The sequence below is a fragment of the Drosophila miranda genome, chromosome 2 (genome assembly GCF_003369915.1).
Source record: "Drosophila miranda strain MSH22 chromosome 2, D.miranda_PacBio2.1, whole genome shotgun sequence".
NCBI classification, from domain to species: domain Eukaryota; kingdom Metazoa; phylum Arthropoda; class Insecta; order Diptera; family Drosophilidae; genus Drosophila; species Drosophila miranda.
The window spans coordinates 5,237,507-5,258,762 of record NC_046675.1 but is presented as its reverse complement, the minus strand read 5'-3'; the positions used below and the strand labels follow the sequence as shown (position 1 = coordinate 5,258,762).

The 21,256-nt window shown below is 41.2% G+C and overlaps 5 protein-coding genes and 1 pseudogene across 5 annotated transcripts; all 6 read left to right on the top strand.

The window, feature by feature from the left end:
• Nucleotides 1-2,362: 2,362 nt before the first annotated feature.
• On the top strand, nucleotides 2,363-3,036 carry LOC108154647. The gene is made up of 3 exons (XM_017284978.1): nucleotides 2,363-2,584; nucleotides 2,644-2,811; nucleotides 2,875-3,036. Exons 1-3 carry the CDS (start codon nucleotides 2,363-2,365, stop codon nucleotides 3,034-3,036), a joined length of 552 nt encoding a protein of 183 aa, XP_017140467.1.
• Nucleotides 3,037-3,824: 788 nt separating this feature from the next.
• On the top strand, nucleotides 3,825-4,578 carry LOC108154666. The gene is made up of 3 exons (XM_017285003.2): nucleotides 3,825-4,046; nucleotides 4,150-4,317; nucleotides 4,381-4,578. The coding sequence occupies exons 1-3, from the start codon at nucleotides 3,825-3,827 to the stop codon at nucleotides 4,540-4,542; spliced, it is 552 nt and encodes a 183-aa protein (XP_017140492.1). The 3' UTR covers nucleotides 4,543-4,578.
• Nucleotides 4,579-5,389: 811 nt separating this feature from the next.
• LOC108154013 lies at nucleotides 5,390-6,024 on the top strand. Its single transcript, XM_017284107.1, has 3 exons — nucleotides 5,390-5,560; nucleotides 5,623-5,796; nucleotides 5,863-6,024. Exons 1-3 carry the CDS (start codon nucleotides 5,390-5,392, stop codon nucleotides 6,022-6,024), a joined length of 507 nt encoding a protein of 168 aa, XP_017139596.1.
• A 699-nt stretch (nucleotides 6,025-6,723) lies between these two features.
• Nucleotides 6,724-7,403, top strand: LOC108154014. Its single transcript, XM_017284108.1, has 3 exons — nucleotides 6,724-6,939; nucleotides 7,002-7,175; nucleotides 7,242-7,403. Exons 1-3 carry the CDS (start codon nucleotides 6,724-6,726, stop codon nucleotides 7,401-7,403), a joined length of 552 nt encoding a protein of 183 aa, XP_017139597.1.
• A 72-nt stretch (nucleotides 7,404-7,475) lies between these two features.
• LOC108154015 lies at nucleotides 7,476-7,984 on the top strand (annotated as a pseudogene).
• A 3,660-nt stretch (nucleotides 7,985-11,644) lies between these two features.
• LOC108154585 lies at nucleotides 11,645-14,318 on the top strand. The gene is made up of 3 exons (XM_033389695.1): nucleotides 11,645-13,334; nucleotides 13,390-13,595; nucleotides 13,694-14,318. The coding sequence occupies exons 1-3, from the start codon at nucleotides 11,745-11,747 to the stop codon at nucleotides 14,112-14,114; spliced, it is 2,217 nt and encodes a 738-aa protein (XP_033245586.1). The 5' UTR covers nucleotides 11,645-11,744; the 3' UTR covers nucleotides 14,115-14,318.
• The last annotated feature ends 6,938 nt before the right edge of the window (nucleotides 14,319-21,256 follow it).

Sequence of the window (21,256 nt, the reverse complement as noted above, 5' to 3'; positions counted from 1 at the left end):
AAGCCATATGTGCTCTTTGTTGACGTAATTTTCGTATAATTAATAGAAAAACAATATGTTCAATGGCCAATCAATTGGGAAGCCGCCAGTCAGGCAACTATCTTTCATTTCATTTTCATTATATAATGGCTGCATTTATCCAGGATAAAGGCTTCTACAGTTGTTGGCCACATAAGCCACTAAAACCCTTTCCAAAGTCAAGACTCTCTCTCTCTCTTTCTCTCCTTGGATGTAATATGATATTTTAATGGATGTTGAAATATTCCTGCCCCGGTTAATTAAAATCCGTAATGCGGTTTTCAGCCCGTAGACAGTTTTTTATTAAAGGGGTTGGCCCTGGTCCCATGGTCACACCCTCTGATCGGAAATGTCTTTATTCACGCACAATCAAATCACTTTGCCAATTCAATTTGGCGAAAATAATGTGCATAGCTTCTGTGGAAGGGCAAATGGAAATCCAAATATGTATTGCCAATCTCATCTCTCAGCAGAGAAAAGAAAATTCCAACAATTTCAAGTAGCTCTTCTGGGGAGTTCTTTCGCCGGGAGGTGGACGGGCGACTCACGTGAAGTGCCAATGCCTGCTATCAAGTGTCGCACTTATGTGTGACCTTTGCAAATTCAATTTGTCGCCTTTTTATCTAAAAATATTTCCTATTAGCCTCGTCGAGAGGAGGGTAAACTTTTCAATTTCAATTTCCTATGACGGAGAATGGTCAATAGCTTCAGATTTCTCCGAGGAAATCGAAGCGGGATTTCACGATATCTGTGCTGTTGGGACAGTGAATCATTGTGTCTTTACTTTCAAATTTTATATATTTAAAAGATTTATAGATTGAATCAAAATTACTTTAAATTCTGGCGGTCTGATTAGATCTCTTACTACGGCTTCTAGTCAGGCAATCATAAATTTGCGACATTTTTAGAATCTTTTGGCAAGACCCCAACATGCTATCACATATCCCAATATCCCATATTCATATTAAAATTGAATCAATCAATATCGATTTTGGATACAGCCAAGTCGTCGTAAAATTCAATTTACAGGAGACTTAAAACGAAATTTAAAAAAAAAATAAAACGAAAAATTTTTTGAACCCGATGGCGATGGCGGTCGTCCATCTGGCCATTTCTTTTCGAGGCTCAACGGTTCTGGCAATTAAAAAGGCGTTGAGTTGGGCAATTAAACACACGAACCTGCCTCAAAATAATTCACTTAAATAACGCAATGTTGCGTAATTCAGTTTCACAGTTTTGTAATTAAAAGCATTTGCATAAGAATCGCATAGAGCGAATCAGCTCCTAGCCTCAGCCTCGGGCATACTTTCATGCCACTCTAATTAAAACGGACTGGCCGGGGCTCCTCTGGCTGGCCTTTCGGCTCGGTCCTGGTCCTGGTGCTGGTCCTCCCTCAAAGGTCATCAACGTCTCCAGCGAGGCGACGCAACCCCCTCCCAACCCCCTTGCAGTCGATTGTAGTTGGGCTTATGGTTTGTCAATAGCGTTTTGTTCTCTGCGTGGCATACAGGAAGTCTTTAATGTCCTTCAATAGGGAACTTCAGTTGGAGGAGAATGAAGTGGTTTGGTGTGTTTAAGGACTATTGTTGAAACATTGTTCATCGCGAAAAATACATCTTTCGTGACATCAAACATTTTGGAATGTACAATGTGCACAATTTTCTGATCAATAGATCAATAGTCAATGAGCTTTTGATACCTATCCAGTATTTTTTTGGGTTTGGGGTTAATTACTAAATTGCTCAAGCGGTAAATGTCTGATATGGAATTAAATAGATATTGTTGACTTGAAATACCCTTTTGGGTATTTCCTTACAGGACCTTACAAAAATGAATAATAAGATCTGTTAATTTTGGCTGTAACAATAATCAGATATGATCCAGATCCGGCAATCTGGTAGATATGGTTTATATGGAAACGGGCATTTTGAAATAGACTTGTTACTGTGTGATATCACAGAAGTGTGGATATTCCCTGAGATCTAGGCGCTCATCGGCACGGATGGACGGACAGACTGGCAGAGAAACAAGGCTATATCGACTCGGAAATTATTGCTGATCCAGAATATGTATACTTTATGGGTTCCTTCAGGGTTTTACACTCATCCACTGTCACCAAAAATCTAACATACCCCTATACGGTTTTTAAAATAAATGATTTTTCCTCCATCACGTGTTCTGGTTAAGCGAATTTGTTTTCTAGTATTGGTATTGATATCGAAATTCTAAAATTTAAACAGTCTATTAAATAAATAAGTAATTAGTAATTAGCTAGTAAATTAGAACATAGTTCAGCTCCGATTAGAATGATGATGAGGTCCATTTCTATAGTTGTGCCTAAACAATGAGGGTCCCAAGCATTCCGATCCGAGTGGCGACATTTGTTTCTATGATCCTGATTCTCAACGGGTCCGATGGTCTTTTTAAGTACAAAAATATCAAGTGCAAGTGCTACGAGAAATCTTATTGCGAGTTCAAGAAATGTGAACTTAAGGTTCTGGGTCGTGGCATTGTGGGGCTCAATATGCATGTACAAGCGAAACAGTTGCCCATTCACAGAGTAAAGGTATGTCTCCGTATATGAATTGGTCATGCAAATTAAAGTTAACAGGCCTCGAGTGTCAGTTCCAGGTGACTACGTTTCGAAGGTTTAATGGCTATCGGCCCTTCCTATACAATGTCACAGTGGATGTCTGCGGCTTCGTAAAAAACCCGAAGCGCTTCCCGTTCTTCATCATGGTGCACGATGCTATACGAAACTTCAGCAACTTTAACCACAGCTGTCCCTACAATGTATGTGGAGGAATCGTATGAAATTACTTAACTTTAAGGCTCATTTTTAAATCCCCCGTGCAGGATGATATCATTATTGATAGAATGGTGCTTAACGACGAAATGATTAGCAGGATACCTGTTCCTAATGGATTCTACAAGCTATTGGTTGCTGTAGCTACCGAAGGTATCTTTCGCGGCGAAGTCGAGGCATATTTAGAGGTCAACTTGGGATACGATCGCTGAGATATCAAACAACAAACGGCAAAATCATTAAGAAAATCCTTTTTGATAGAGGAGGTCTGAATGTAGGATAGGTGTAAGGTGTGTTTATGGACTATGCGTCATTTGCTGATCAATATTTAATGAGCTTCCGATCCTTTCCAGTTTTGATTTCGAATAAATATTCCATACAAGTTAATTTTAAAAGCGTTTGGGGCGGATTTGGGACTATTTACTAAATTGCTCAGGCGTTAAATGGCAGATATTGAATTTACAGATATTACAGACATGGAATACCCTTTCAAAACATTATGTAATTAATTATCTAAAAGGTTTATATCCTTACAGGACCTTAATTTTACAATTTTAGCTAAATCTGTCTGAAATATTCAAAAACATTCATAAATATGTACACTATTAAGCACAAAGGCAAAACAAAGAGAAACGCTGTGAGTCGCAGTCATCAGGACGGATGGACGGATATACCGACCGACGGACAGACGGACAGACAGGGTTTATCGACTCGGTTATTGATGCTGATGAGGAATAGGTATTAATACTATATGGGGTCGGAAACTCTTCCTTCTGGATGTTGCACACATCCACTGTCACCACAAATCTAACATACCCCTATAATATTTTTGGGTATCGGGTATAAATGATAAATGATTTTTGCTCAACCACTTATTTTTGGTAACTGAATCTATTTTTGGGTATTTAAATCGAAATGATTAAATGTTTTTTTTTTTAGCGAATAGTCAAGCTCCGATTATAATGGTGATGTCGTCCATTTCCATAGCTGTGTCTCAACGATGAAGGTCCCAAGCATTCCGATCCGAGTGTCGACATTTGTTGCTATGATCCTGATCCTGCACGGGTCGGACGGTCTCTTCAAGTACAAAAATATCAAGTGCAAGTGCTACGAGAAATCTTATTGCGAGTTCAAGAAATGTGAACTTAAGGTTCTGGGTCGTGGCATTGTGGGGCTCAATATGCATGTACAAGCGAAACAGCTGCCCATCACCAACGTTAAGGTACGTCCTTGTGTGTGGGCTAGTCCTGCAAATTGAAGTAACTCCCAATCTTGAACTTTCGAGAGATTATCCTTTCTTTCTCGGTGCTGTGTTACCCTGTTAGGCAATATTGACCATGTTCCGACAATTTAGTGGATATCGGCCCTTCTTATACAATGTCACAGTGGATGTCTGCGGCTTCTTAAAGAACCCGAAGCGCTTCCCGTACTTCAAAATGGTGCACGATGCTATACGAAACTTCAGCAACTTTAACCACAGCTGTCCCTACAATGTATGTGGAGAAATCGTATGAAATTACTTAACTTTAAGGCTCATTTTTAAATCCCCTGTGCAGGATGATATCATTATTGATAGAATGGTGCTTAACGATGAAATGATTAGCAGGATACCTGTTCCTAATGGATTCTACAAGCTATTGGTTGCTGTAGCTACCAAAGGAATTTGGCGCGGCGAAGTCGAGGCGTATGTAGAAATCAACTTGGGATACGATCGCTGAGATATCAAACAACAATAGGCAAAATCATTAAGAAAATCCTTTTTGATAGAGGAGATCCTGATGTAGGATAGGTGTAAGGTGTGCTTATGAGCTAATGGTGAAACATTTAACATTGGGAAAACTATTTCATGACATCATATTAGTGCTCAAAATGTACCATCATTATCTGATCAGAATTTAATGAGGCACTGATGCCTTTACAGTGTTCTTTTCTGATAAATAAACTACATATTTACTAAACCACTCATACGTAAAATGGGGAGTATTATATTTTTGTTTGTAAATTAGAGATTGATAGATTATTTATTGAAAAATCCATATTAACAGCTGGAAATACCCTTCAAAAGATGATTCGAATTTATCTTCTGGACAAAAAAACAGGCAGCGAATTGTACATACTTTCGATATTCCAAGATCATTCTGTCACTTGGACCTATTTCATAAGTCTGGATACAAAATATAAGATATATAATAAAATAAAATATATAAGAGCTAGAGCAACGGCTCTTACGGACAGACAAACATGACTCAATCGACTCGGCTATTAATGCTGATCAAGAATATATATACTTTATGGGGTCGGAAGAGCTTCTGGCCGTGACACACATCCATTTTCCCCACTTATCTAATATACCCCTATACTCTTTTTGAGTATCTGGTATACAAATGTAGGAATATATCAACAAATGTGAACGTCATTCGACCTTTAGACCCTGTTCAAGGGTATAAAAACAAGTCAAGCTCCGATGATGACAATAATGATGATAATGTCGTCGTCCATATACAGAATTGGGCCTCAACAATGAGGGTCCCAAGCATTCCGATCCGAGTGTTGAGATTTGTTGCTATGATCCTGATCCTCGACTGCTCGGATGGTCTTTTTAAGTTCAAAAATATCAAGTGCAAGTGCTACGAGAAATCGTATTGCGAGTTCGCGAAATGCGAGCTCAAAATTCTAGGTCGAGGCATTGTGGCACTCAATATGCATTTACACGGGAAACAGTTGCCATTCAAAAGAGTAAAAGTATGTGCCCGTATGTAAGTTGGTCATGAGAATTAAGGATGTTGACAGGCCTCGAGTTTCAGTTTCAGGTGACTACGTTCCGACGATTCAATGGTTATCGGCCCAGTTTTTACAATATGAGCGTAGATATCTGTGACTTCTTCAAGCACAAGAAACGCTTTCCGTTCTTCAACATACTGCACGATCCTTTACGAATCTTCAGCAACTTTAACCATAGCTGCCCCTACAATGTAAGTAACTGGGGAATCGTTTGCACCCAGTTTACTTTAACATTTCATTCCTTATTCCCCGTGCAGCACGATATCATCATAAATAGAATGGTGCTGAATGACCAAATGTTGAATAAACTACCTGTTCCTAATGGATTCTACAAGCTATTGATTGTTATAGCTACCGAAGGCATCTGGCGCGGCGAAATCGAGTTCTTTTTCGAAGTCAACTTGGGATACGATCGCTGAGAGATCAAAGAACAAAAAGTAATATTATCCTTTTTATCCTCTATAGATCATGTTATAGGGGCTAAGTGTGAAGGTGTGTTTATAGACTATTGTTGAAATATTGAACATCGGGAAAATGTATATGTGATATATTCAGGTATAATCGGTACTTATTTATATATTTATGCTCAAAATGTACCGTCATTATCTGATCAGAATTTAATGAATCTCTGATAAATAAACTATTTACTAAACTACTCATACGTAAAATGGGGAGTATTATATTTTTCTTTGTAGATTAGAGCTTGATCGATTATTAATGGAAAAATTTGTATTAGCAGCTGGAAATAGCCTTTAAAAATTCATCACATTTAATATCTGATCATTCTGCTATTTGGACCATTGTCATAAGTCTTTTCGGTTATTTAGTAACAACCCAAGAATTTATTTATCTATTTTTAGTAGTAAAATTTTAGACATATATCTAAAAATGTGAACGTCATTCGACAGAATGAATAATACCCTCTTTAAGGGTGTTGAAACAAGTCAAGCTCCGATAATGATGATGACATTATCGTCGTTCTTTTTTTGAAGGGTATTGATATCGAAATGCTAAAATGTAAATAGTGTGGTAAGTAAATTAGTAGCTGGTAAATTGGAAAATAGTTCAGCTCCGATTATAATGATGATGTCGTCCATTTCCAGACTGGGGCCTCAACGATGAGGTTCCCAAGCGTTCCGATCCGAGTGTTGACATTTGTTGCTTTGATCCTGATCCTCGACTGCTCGGATGGTCTTTTTAAGTTCAAAAATATCAGGTGCAAGTGCTACGAGAAATCTTATTGCGAGTTCGCGAAATGCGAGCTCAAAATTCTAGGTCGAGGCATTGTGGCACTCAATATGCATTTACACGGGAAACAGTTGCCATTCAAAAGAGTAAAAGTATGTGCCCGTATGTAAGTTGGTCATGAGAATTGAGGAAGTTGACAGGCCTCGAGTTTCAGTTTCAGGTGTCTACGTTCCGACGATTCAATGGTTATCGGCCCAGTTTTTACAATATCAGCGTGGATATCTGTGACTTCTTCAAGCACAAGAAACGCTTTCCGTTCTTCAACATACTGCACGATCCTTTACGAAACTTCAGCAACTTTAACCACAGCTGCCCCTACAATGTAAGTAACTGGGGAATCGTTTGCACCCAGTTTACTTTAACATTTCATTCCTTATTCCACGTGCAGCACGATATCATCATAAATAGAATGGTGCTGAATGACCAAATGTTGAATAAACTACCTTTACCCAATGGATTCTACAAGCTATTGATTGTTATAGCTACCGAAGGCATCTGGCGCGTCGAAATCGAGTTCTTTTTCGAAGTCAACTTGGGATACGATCGTTGAGAGATCTAAGAACAAAAAATAATTTTATCCTTTTAATCCTCTATAGGTCATGTTATAGGGGCTAAGTAGAAATGTGAACTTAAGCTTCTGGGTCGAGGCATTGTGGGGCTCAATATGCATGTACAACCGAAATAGTTGCCCATGAACAGAGTAAAGGTATGTCTCCGTATATGAATTGGTCATGCAAATTAAAGTTAACAGGCCTCGAGTGTCAGTTTCAGGTGACTACGTTCCGATGGTTTAATGGCTATCGGCCCTTCCTATAAAATGTCACAGTGGATGTCTGCGGCTTCTTCAAAAACCCGAAGCGCTTCCCGTTTTTCTACTTGGTGCACGATGCTATACGAAACTTCAGCAACTTTAACCACAGCTGTCCTTTTAATGTATGTAGCGAATCGTGAGAAATTGTTTAAGTTTAATATTAATATTCGTATTCCTTTTGCAGGATGACATCATCATAAATAGAATGGTGCTGAATGACCAAATGTTGAATAAACTACCTATACCTATACCTATACATATACCTATACCTAATGGATTTTACAAGCTATCTCGAAGCCAACTTGGGATTCGATCGCTGAGAAATCAAAGAACTAATGTAATATTATCAAGCCCATTTAATTTTAATGAAAAGTCTTTCGTTTATTAATCACATTCGATCGATGGTGCACAACTAGGATATTATCTGCACTTACTTCACTTGTAAATCCGTTGAGCAAACATATCGCAAATCCGTTGCCAAAGATCATCATCATATGAGCCTAATTAAGAGCCCATTACCCAACCCTCGCTATGTAAACAGACACCGCAGACCGCAAGTCAGGCAGCCCATGAGGCCAAACGAACCCACCCTCCCCGTTCGAGGCTACGGGGTGGCATGCAACGTGTTGCGGTCGATGGGTAGCAGGGGGATGATGATGCCCTGAATTGTTACGTGTGTAATTCGACACTTGAACATGTTTACAGCAACGGCGACAACACGGGCAATTAGCCCATGAAATCTTCATGCAAATGAGCGTAAAATGTTTTTCATTCTCGTCAAGAACATTTCCTTAGACAAGTGTCCGGAACAGGAGGCAGGAATAACGGTTGAGCATCTCACAAAGGCCCCAGCTATGCTAATGAGCCCCTGACGAACTGGCAATTAGCCGACGGCCAGGGAAAAGCCACAAAGTGTTACCTGTTGACCTCGTTGCTCCAGAAAATCTGTGCAAAGCTAAAAACTTAATGAACCGATCTCTTTTTTTTGCTGTCTTTTCCTTCCATTGTGATGTGGGAAAGAGGAAAGGCTGTGTTTTCGGCTGTGCGGCAGGATATAAAAGTTCATAATTAAATTCCTGTTCTGTTTATTAGTCGGAATTGTGTTCGGGCCTGGGCTGTGTTGCTGGTGTCCCGACGCAACAATTTAATTAAGTTTTTTCTCTAATTAATTGCATTCAGTTGCAGTCGAAGCCAGGGCTGCGAAGGGCTGAATAAATTGGAGCCAGCGAGTGAACCAGAACTTTGGTAACACTTTATAATGAATCAGTAAAGCTTTAAGTAAGAAAGGGCAACCCAGAATTTATATATTTTTAACACATGATTATCTTTTTGGTCTCCTTTGTTAGATGTATTCATTATTTTCAATATTCAATAAAAAACTGGTCTGTGGCATATACCGTTGAAAAAATATCTATTCTCCAAGCCATTTAGCATGGATAATATATTGTAAGGCTTCTAGATATCGTAGTACCATGTACTCGTGCAGACTACAGCTTGGAATTTTTTCCCTTCAAACACGCGAAGCCAGGGTTGGAAGTCAATGAATGAACCGGCGTTTTGTGAACTTTTAATATATTTTCAAATCTGTCTTAATTTGAGCATATTTTATTCCGAATCACATCCACGGGTATGGACCACATTAGATCTTAGGACCAAGGGGTGGAAACCCCAGAGAGGTTTTACTCAGATTATTGAAAATTATTTAAAATGTCATGATCTAAAAATAATAATATGTTGCATCGTTTTTAACCTTCAATAGCAATGTACTTTCCAGCCCTGGCTAAGACAAACTTCTTCAAGTTGATTTTTTTCATAGCTGACGCCATTTTGGAAAACTCAGTCGCAGCGGGGAAGCTACATTAAAATTTCAAAACCACAAAAAGAATCCTTTGGTTCTTAAAATGTCTGAACAAAGATGACCATGATGATGAAGATGATGATGACGATGACGAGAGAGAGGGATAGAGAGAGAAAGAGAGAGAGAGAGGAACAAAGCACAGGTAGCAAGGCAACAAAAGGCTCAATCACCTGCCCCATAAACTCCTCATCCGCATCCTCCCATCCAATTGTAGGTGTGGGGGGGTGGGGTTTGGAAAACTCCAATGCACTGCAATGAAATTCTTCATTTTCAATTGAATGACATTCCATTCTGGTTTCTGGTTTTCGGAGGCGTGGCATGGCTTGGCCATCAATGCTCTGCTCTGCTCTTCCCTGCATGCTGCCAATGGGCGCTGCCCGAGCAGAGCAACAGATGCCAGCAGCTGGGCAGCCAGCCCCCGCCCCCTCCTCGGCCCCAACAGAGCAGCACGTTCCTTCAGGGGCGTGTCGGCGCATGCGCCCTCCGTCTGCGTGGGCGCCTGAGGGTGGGATTGTCAAGCTATGCAAACGGCGGGCGAATCCCAGAGCAGGCCGCTCAGGATTCCGCAGCTGTGTGCGAGAGAGAGCCGCACGGGCCATGGGCATCTCTCCAGGCCAAAAGTGGGTGAGCTGGGTGGCTGACCTCGAGGAGTGGTGGGTGGCGGCTTCCATTGGCTTCTTCGCATTCAAACCCAATTTCAGCGCAGAGAATTGCGACAGGTGACTGCGACACCGCTCCAACCAGCCACGGACACGGACACGGACACGGTGCGGCGTAGCGTCCTCCGTTCAGTTCGTTTCAGCGTTTGCCTCGAGAAAGTTGCGTGTAACGGTTCATCGAACAGCTTACGGTTAGAGGTCGAAAGGTAATAAGTGCGCAAGGATATTCCAAATGTAACACAAGGAACCCGCAGTGAAAAATGTTAGTTTGAAAATACATACATACATAGTTTCCAAAGTGATTTAAATAGTTTCAGATCATAAGTGGACATAAAGTATTAAAAAAAAAGATTAATATGCAGACTAAAGAGTGAATGAATTACAAAATAAATAAAATTAATAAATTGTTAAAACAATAAAAATTTTATCAGATATACCGGCTTAGTGTTGAGGCTATATAAAATGAATTTTGGAACTGACAACTGAAACATTTAATGGTCTAAATGTGCCTTTTATGATATGGAAACACTTAGATTATTGGAATTAGTTTAGTCTATCAAAAAGGAAGTAGAGTGAGAGATCTTCTATGGAAAGATTTCTCAGGCGTTCATCTACGTAGGTACCTCCTTCCTTAAATATATCTCTTGGGCAGGAAATTTGTTAAACTGTTGGTGTCTAATAAAAGTGATAACTGTTTTTAATGTAATTACTGCAAAGACTTTCTTAGTATTTTATATTAATACTGCCATAAAATGTTCTGTGTTAAATTTCTATCATATAAACATAAACACAAACTATATGCTATGAAACCGTTGAACTTTTCGATATGATCTTCAAATATATCAATCCTCCTCAAATCTACCAGCTAGGATTTCTTTCACCAATAATTTCATACAAAAATAAAATCATAAACCTGTCATCCAACCAGGAATAATTTTCTAAAAAAGTTTAGAAATAGGAAAGCAATTTCTACTTAAGCAGAAGACACAATATAATTCGAAACGACTATAATAGGATAGCGGAGGACTTTTTTATTATTTTTTTTGATATATTTTTTTATTTAATAAGCCCATCTAAGCCCCTGTTCCATTTATTCCATATTTTAAAGTTGGCAAAGCCCAAGTTAAAAAGTTTTAATAAATTTGATCTGATATTTTAAGAATATTTCATGTCCACTTACAGTCCGATTCTGTTTAGAAGCTAACTAAATTAATTTTAAATATTATTTACTTTTAATATCAATAAATATATGCATATTTGTACATCATAGGAGGCATCCAAAAGAGCCTCTTTTTTAGGCGCCTTTTCGATCTAAAGTACATCTTCTAGAGGCATTGTATGGCCATTGTTCCAACCCAAAAATAAGCATAATAATAACAACCATTTAGCGAGAACCTTTTCTAATATAAATCAGAACAAACTTGAATATAATTATCCCTTTTTCCAGTTAAATCAAGCAAGCAACATTATATTATCCATGGAAAAGGCAAAACGGAAACATTAAATGAAATCTCAAGTGTTTTACTCTGGAAAATAATAGAAAAACCAAGATAGCGAGGAAAAATGATGAACATGAATCCACTGTCCCATCCCCCTCTGCAGTCTCTGTCACATCCACATCTAAGCCAGCACCAGCAGCAGCAGCAGCACCAGCTTCAGGCCCAGCCACTGCATCCCGGCCACCCGAACCATTACGGCGAGTCCCAGTCCCGGGCATTACCAGCAATCAACGAGACATTTCCGCAATTTAGTCAACATCGTCCGGCGATTTCGTTGCTGTCGCCACTGGATCTGTCGCTGCGTGCAGCGGCCAGCATTGTGCCAATTACACCGCCATCGACGCCCTCGCCGCCCCGCAAGCGCCAGAGATTAATGTCCGAGGAGAATTATCTGTGGCGGCCGCACATGGTGAACACACCAGCCCCAGCACCAGCACCAGCTCCGGCCCCAGCTCCAGCTGCGGCGCTGTCTGCAACAGCAACAGCCTCTCATGCTATACTCGGGATGCAGCCAGCCACTAGCTACTTTCATCATCTCCACCATCACCATCATCATCAGCAGCAGCAGCAGCAGACGCATCAGCAGCCGCCTCATCAGGGGGACAACTGCTATGGCATGCGCGGCTTTGAGGGGGCGTCGTTGTCCTTTAATAAAAGTAATTTTCACGAGACAAAAAATAACTTTGAGCAAATTCCGGCAAGTCAATCGAGCGTGCCTCGCCCCCTTCCCGTTCTCGTTGCCAGCTCGCCCATCTATGTGGATGATGAGACCATCGTGTTGACCGAGGACGAGGATGAAACAGTTGTCAGTTCCCATGACTACAATGAGGATGCCACGGACACGGAGGAAGTCAACGACGGTGATGATGAGACGGTCCAGGTTCAAGTCAGCGATGAGACCCAAGAACTTGAGGTCGAGGCGGATGCCCGTGTGGCGGGCAGCGCTAAAGCTGACGATGACGACGATGATGAGGAGGAGGTCTTTGTCGATGTCCTGGGCAGTGACGATGATGAGACTGTGGACCTGCAGAGCCCCGCCTTGAGACTGCAGGCCGAACTTCTCGACCCCAAGGCCCTGAAACGTAATGAAGTCCTGTACGAGGACGAGGAGCTGCACAATCAAGCCGTGGATGGCTTGGCCCGATTGTTTGAAAGGGACTTTCAGCAGCCAGAGATGGAGGCAGCCAAAGAGGAGCTAGCCGCAGCCCGAGAAGAGCTGCTCATCGAGAAAACCTACACGGATCTGAGTTGCGTTGGAGCTGGGGCCGAGCACCAGACATCGCCACTGATGGCATCCCTTCCCCCGGCAGCACCAGCTCCCCCCATGCGGACACACAAGACCGAACGGAAGCGGGCCAAGCTACGCAAGCACACGGCCATTGATGAGGAGACCATAAGTCCCGTGTCCGGCACCATCATACGCAAGCTGCGCGACGATGAGGAGCTGGTCGTGCGCAAAGGTGACATTGATCCGGCTTTCAATGTGGTGGAAATCACCGAGGAGGCCAAGGCCATCCTCGCCAGCATCGATAATAAGATTGGCGACTACTTGTGCCAGCTTTGTCGCACCATCTACGACGATGCCTTCATGCTGGCCCAGCACCGCTGTCCCCGCATCGTCCACATCGAGTACAAGTGCTCCGAATGCGAGAAGGTTAGTCAGTCCTGCTCTGAGGTAGATCTTTCAGATACTAATCTCTCCTTGGCAGGTCTTTAATTGCCCAGCCAATCTAGCATCCCACAGACGCTGGCATAAGCCCAAAGCGGACGCGGCTACGGCTGCGGCTACGGCTGGAAAGAAGCGACAGGGCACCCTGAGCGAATCGACCGACCCCAACCAGGAGGCAGACAGAGTCCACGATGAAGCTAGTGATGGCATCTATCCGTGTCATCTGTGCGGCAAGACCTTCCGACGGTAAGATACTTCAGTCTACACCAATCTCTAAACGAAAAGATCAGTATAGTATCGGTAAACCAATTGCTATATGGCCTTTATTATCTTCCTCCTGATAGCCATGCCTACCTTAAGAAACATCAAGCTTCCCACCAGATGCTGGAGAATCTCAAGAACCTTGACTTCTTTAAGGCCCAACAGCAGCAGCAGCAGCATCCACACCCCCTACCGGAGCACCCACAATTACAACAGTCGTCGGCGCACGGCCCAGCTACTACCACGACGTATGGTCCATTGCCACGCCCCCCTCATGGAATACCCATTTATCCCCCGGCAGCTTCAAAGAGTTATGTGGGTGGACAGCGGTTTCACGGCTTTCCCTTCCAGCCCTTCGATCAACGTCGCTTCTACTCTCTGGGCGAGTTCTATCTGTCGCAGCACTTGGAGCGCTCCTCGGCCTTTCAGTATGTCCAGGCGAATCATCTGAGGCAACTGTCGAATGTGGCCCAAAATCTGCTACCCCCGATGCCCGTCAAATGACCCAACCACACCACGAACGTACTACGGCCCGTGCCCCGTATTGCGGCCACCACAGCTGCCGGCCCGACGGTAGCGGCCCCACTGACCGCCCCAGCGGCGCCTCCAGCGGTACCAGCGGCTGGGCATGCCTTCAATTGGGTGGCACCCGCAACGGCAGCGGCGGTGGAGTCCGGCAGCAACGATATTATGTGACTTACAAACCATTAGAAGCATTCAATAAACGATCTCTAGTTAAAGTTTAATATATCACTTAACAAAGAAAAGTCTTTCAATGGCAGGGGGTCTTCACAAAAGGCGTTCGAGCCACCTGGCTGCGGAAGTCAACCCTTGGGTCAGTTCTTTGGCCTTTGGATCTGTAGAAAATCAAGAAACTGAATAGCTAAGTCCAGCCAATAACATGTATTTACAGCCAGTAAAGGCCGTTCTGGCAGCACTTGGGATTTTTCGGGACTTCGTCAGTTGTCGGACAGAATACGTTGCCATAGAGGGATGCCCCTTTGCATCCAAAGAGGCCTTTCCATCAGGTTTTCGAGCAGTCTTAAGTCTCGTAATTCCAAGCACAAAAAGGCTTACTCCATCCCAGAGACGTCTGTCTTCAAAGAAATCTTTTGAGAAATCGAGAGCGTCCGCTTATCCCGCCATAAATACTGGTTTTTCATAGACATTTTTTCGCTTAGCATAACCTATACAAAATTGTTTAATCTATGTTAAAAATCGTGATATAATGGTTCCTAAAACTGCAGAAAACTGAAACATGAATCAGACATAAGTTTGCCACTTTATTCCTTTATCTACACAACACAATGCTGGCAAGTGTCGGTATTACTACTTTCTGATTGAGAACTATCTTATCCTTCATGTATCCCGTACAAGCCTCAATTTTCCATCTCTGTTCCTTCAGTCACAAGGAAAAGTTATGTGGTCCTCACCCGCACAGCCTCTTTGATCCAATATACCCTTGGCACTAGCGCCGAATTCCATAACAAATATCAATGCGATTTAAAAGGAATTCTCGGTCTAATTGGGCATTGTCTGGCATGTCTTTTTAGTCTTTTTTCTGTGTAAAACTTGTCTTTAACAGCCTTTAAGGGACTGCAAAACGAAGGCCAACTGATTCGGTTTGAGTGCAGCAATTAATAAACCTCATAAATTATTAGTGCACTAATTGCACCACAAACTAATGCAAGTACACTGAAGGAAAGCCAGGATTAATCTATATTTTATACATCCCAAAACAATATACATAATTAAATCTATCGTAAATCATTCTATATTAAGATCTTTCTCTATCCTTTTTATTTCTTAAACTCATCCTCTTTCAATGCTTGCCTTATCGCTTCCTCTCAGTGTATTTGCATTGGAAATTCCGTTCAAATTCAAAGTCCAATTGTTGTTTTGAGGGGTCAACAACGTCTCTGTTTTGGTCATTAACTATTTCTCATATGCAAATGGTGTGTTGTATGTGCGTGTGTGGGGTGTGTGTGAGAGAATTGATTTGTAAATTTGTCCAAATGCCGACTCCTACCTCTGTGGCCCTGGCAAAATACTAATTGTCATTTGGAATTCAAATACCATGCCATTTGTCAGTTTGCATCCCCTGTCGGCCAACTATTCCGGTTATGAGGTCTCTCTTTCCCAATTAAATTCGCTGAGAGTAGCAAACGGTTTGTTCATTTACCAGTTATGCGAATACGAAATTGTTTTCCTCAATTACCTGCCATTAACCTGTATTTACGGCACAACCACCCCACCCCCCCTATTGTACCCTGTGGACTGTCCATCATTTCGTCGCTTTGAAGTTGCTTTGCATTGACATGTGGTCAGTTTTCCCCCAGCTGGAACTGTCACAATTCTTATTTGAGTCCGCACTGAACTGACAATTGCAGTTGGGTCGTCCTCATTCGGTCGGAGTATCGCTTTGATTATCGGTTTGTCTATTCATCTGTTGGGGTCTACTCCGACTTGACGGGTCGGGTCTGAGCAAATGCTCACGCAAGTGCCTGACCACTTTCAATGACAATTTTTCAATCATGCTGTGATTTACCTTGTCAAGCAACCGTCCACGTTGCGTATGCGTAATGTATGTATGGGAGTATGTATGGGTTGCTTCCGGTCCACCTTTCCTGTAAATCCAATATGCGTAAGTCTCGTCTCGCACAGCGGGTGGGGGGTAATTGGGGTTGAGGTTTGGTTGCTGTTCTTTTCTTAAAGGTATTAGCATTATTATAACGGTTCATTAATAGTACAAAAAGAATTCCCACACTTGATTTTTTTTATTTAAACTTACCACCATAAACTATTTATTTGTAAATATTGAGTTAACAGATCCAAAAAGAATTTCTGTTAAGTTAACAGCGCTGAAAAGCTGTTCTGCAAAGTTAACATAACCGAAAAGCTTTTTCATGCCGCCATCTATTGTCAGATGCGTGCAGTTCAAGCTACCGTTATGACGTAGGAGTTATTTTTAAGCTTTCTACATATGTTTGTGTTTTTTCTCGGAATAATCCGGGGAAAAAAGGATCCCACGAATTTACGAGAATATATTTCTGCTGAAATTCAGTCAACAACAATCTATATTTAAATACAGGCATTTCCCGCGAAAGGTCTACCGAGGCCCACAAATTAAAAGGCAATAAAAACGCATTCCCATATACCTTTACTAGGAGTTTTTTTTCTAATATTGAAACTCAGCTAATTTAACCAAATTATATAATATTTTTATTAACTTTGATCTGAAAACCTATTGAAATAGTCAACATTTTACTTTTTCGGTATTTTCTTGTATTTTTATAGTCACGTTTTCCTTTTCTAGACAGATAATTTTAGATAAAAGTTGTACCTCAAAGTAAATCTAACATATTGAACTGTCTAAAAAAAAATTCAGAAAATTTGCTCAATTTGCTCGGCAAGACCCGTGCGGCAGAGGCTTAAGCTATTTCTCAAATCATATTTTAAGGGATATCAATGCCCAATAATTATCAGAAATGTGCATCAATCTGTGGCCTCAACTTTTGCTAAAAATCTCTGATTTAATTCCTTGGTTTTTTGCAAAAATCTCGAAAACGAATAGCTGCCCAAAATCGACCTCTTTTTCCTTTTTACCACTTGCAATGTTCTTAAGCACCCTTCCTTAAATATTCCTCTGTACAATTTTTAATTTGTTCGCCAATCCAATCGATATCTCTCTGAATTGCATATGCACATCGAAATGTAATTAAAAACGGATGAAACAGAAAACAGCTGCTGAAATCTGGTGCGGCAACGGATTCGGTGTGCTATCGGATGCATTTGACAAGCGCCACAGGACACAATTAGCGTCGAGTGGCCATCAAGCTGCAGCAGCCATGCCAACGAGGAGGGGGGAGGATGGCCAAGAAAAGTGGTTTAGTTGGCAACAGCAGTGTCGACGGGAATGACGCATATGGGTCATTTTGTGTGGCCTTTGCAGGACGAGAATCCAGCTGCTGCAATTGCCAAAGCTACAGCCACAGCCGACGCCCACGCCCACGTCCCACCGAGGCACGAACATATACTACGCCCAAGAGACCACTCCTCTCTTTCCAAAAGAGAGCCTGGGAGAGTGAGAGAGAGAGAGAGAGAGCTGCAGCACCACAGCTATGGTGCTGACCTTGCCCTCTAAATAGAATTTTACATCATTTCATTCGAGTGTTGTTTGCATTAAAATGGCGCCTGCTTAAACCGTTTTCCTCGCTCGATTTCCATATGGGTATTGGCAATTTCCGTGACATATTCAAGGAAAGCGAGCCAAGCCATGTATGCGAGGAATCCCAATCAAATTCTAATTAGTCAAGCCAGATGCGAATTACGAAAATATTTCGTATGAAATTTCGCGTAATTTGTTTGTCCAACGCTCGCCATTAAATGCAACGCAGTAGTTTACTTACACACAACTTGATTTTGTAAAAACGGCGAATCGGCTTCTATCAAACACTTCACGGGCGTGGGAATATTCTGCAAAAAAAAGGGGGATCTAGACAGCTTTCTTTGAGGAATGACAGCCTGGAGAAGGCGTGCTCCCATCCAACATTTGGCCCCCCACATTAATATCTCATCCCTTTGACTAGTTTTCAAAAACTAAATCGGTTTTTAGTAAACGTTTTAGACGTTTTATTTTCCAAATTGAATGTATAGATTTTTCTTACGAACTTTGACCCCCCCTTTAGCAGCACTGCCCTGCATTTAATTTGGTTTCGAAGCTGAGAAATATTATTACTCAGCTTTTTGTTGATGTGATGTCGATTACCGCATCTGCCACCGTATTGGGATTGGGGAAGAACAGTGGAAGTCTATTACGAGTTTTTTAGTATCGTTTCACATATCGAATATGGAATACCCTCCTGAAGTCATCAATGCGCCTCATTGTTCTTAAGGAAATGATAATAAAAAGAGTTTCTTAAAACGATGCATGAGCTAATAATAAACTAAAATACTCGTTTGAGATATTTATTAGGACATGCTGTTGAGTCTGTTTTCCATTGGGAAAGGATGTCCTAATAAATATCTCAAACGAGAGGTTTTTATTAAAGATTTTAAAGATTTGAAATTACCTTATAATTGCAGAAGCCTTTAAAGAAAACATATTTTAATATAGGAGGGGAAACCTTTTATGTAGATCCGATCAGTACCCTTTCAAAGGCCGAACGTGCCCTCTATTGCGTTATTATGATAAGAGTTTTGCCGCTTAGCCCACACATATTGTATTATTTTCTATAATTGGTAATTCTCTACATTTCACGCTTGATTGCATGGCATTTTCATTGCCATTGACGGCAAATTATATAATTCCAGAGGAGGGTAAGATGAGCCGGGGAACGTTCTGGCGTTTCTTGTCTTGCTTCCTCGTGGGTGCAATAACTGATGCAATGGAATGGAAAATTATGCATTCAAAAGTGTTCCCCAGGGACATAGGATTCTTTGCGATTCAGCTGCTAACATATTGAATTATTTTTCTTAATCTTAATACATTTTGAATTTGAGTGTAAAGAAAATATATATTGTAGCTTTTCTTGATTTCGCAAGATTCTGAAATTCCAACTTTTCTTAAGCCGAACATTTTTTGAAATTTTAGATAGTTCTTAAATTTTTCAAACTGATTACGTCCCGATTAAAATTAGGAACGAATTAAGATAAGATAATCCCAGAAGTATGACTAATAATAATAACCTTATCTATAACCCAGTTTTTATTTTAAAGCTGTTTCATCTACTTTTACATTTCTGATCCCAGATGGTTTTTATTTTTCTTTGTCTATGAAATGCAGTCATCTGCGCCATGTATCAGATTCTTTACGTCTCTTTACCTCTTCCGTTCGTTCTTAATAATGTTTGACAAACACGAAGATGTGCCAGAAATGTGAAAAATAGCTGCGATAACGTGAAAATAAAGGCAAGAAAATGGAACGAAACGGAACGGAACTGAACGGCATACAGATACTATAAAGCAGAGAAATTGCAGTTTATTGATTGTGTCCATGTATTTGTGCTTTTGCATCTTTATCTGTAGTTGTGTCTGTGTGCGGCTGTACTGAAATACATACAGTTGACAACTGCCGACAGAAAATACATACGCGTCCACATACGAGCCTGTCCATGTACATAGAGTACAGTACATAGCACACACACACATGCATTTGGTGGCTGGCCTTGAACGTGAATTGCATTTGCGCACAAAAAATAAGAGTAAAACGAAAACTAAACGAAAAACAAGCAAACAACAAGATGCTCACTGAGCAGAAGAGAGTGGCTGGGGGGAGGGGAGAAGAAAGAGTGAGAGATAGATAGCCAGGGTGCGAGGGAGAGGGCCAGAGGTTTACTAAGCACGACGTCGCGTCGTCAAAGAAATGTGGCAAAGCGAAAAGTTTAAAGCAGCGCTGCAACTGCACTTCCCGTTCGCTCTCACTCTCCGACTCTGACGGTCTCTCTTTCTCTGTATGTGTTTGGTGCTCTCTCAATGACGCACACCACACCCTTTGTCCCAACTACAAAATTCAAAGCGTTCTCAAGGTTACTGCATACAGCTCTCTCCCTATACATATGTATATGTACTTTTCTCTACCCCTACGATCTCTGGCTCTATCCCCCTCCCACTCGCCCAGTGTATTGTGTGGTTGCACATTTCGGGTTTTGGCAGATATGGAAAAGTACCGAAAAGAATTCAATTTTCAATTGCAAGTGCCCACGCATCATCTGTATAGTTCTGACAAATCGCACCTGATCACACACTCAGAGAAAAAAAGATCCCTTAATGACTCTACAGGAAGAAAAGGAACATATTTATTATAAAGATATTGAAAACATAATTTATTCCTAAAATATATACCAAACATTAATGTAAATTAATCAGTGTTTTTTTAATATTTTCTGCATATTTTTGGGACAGTTCTGAGAGCAGTTTCATCACATATTTTATCGCATGTTTAATACCTTTGAAAAATCTATCTGAGCGATAAAAAAAAAGGGGACGTGGTCTGCTGTGATTCCTAATTCCGAAAGAAAAAATTGTCTATATTTTGTTAGATTTTCTATTTTTTAATTTAAGCAAGCTGATGGCTCAAAAACAGCTTTGTTCGAAGAAATTTTTAAAAATTCTAAGTTGCCCATTTAATCTGTAAGCTTTCATATTTTCCAGACAACGTATTTCATGTACAAGAAGTGGGTCAGCTCTTTGGCTGTGAGATATCTGCCTTCATCTTTCTATATACAAATTTGAACAGACCTTGGGAAATCGACTTGTACAGACGACAGCTTTGAGGCTTTGGGGACAGCAATAAGTAAATTTATCAGCCCTTAACTTTCAATTCTTTAATCTGTGCTGACGCAAGACAATGCCAAATGCATCGACAGTAATAGGGTCAACACATACATACATAAAATCCACCCTGTAGCAGGCCCAAATGTCAAAGTTGAATGCACAAAACAAAAGTAGATGGAAATGAAAAGGAAAACAGCAAATGAAATCGAAATGGGAATGGGAATGGGAATAGTAATGGCAATGGGAACGGGAAAGATTTGGCACTTGCTTGCCCGTCGAGTGCAACAGCCAACATATGCTCGCCATTAGCCGTTGGGCCTGGCCGTTGCATAAACTACTCGCCTCTCTGTCCTGCACGCTTTCGCTATTCG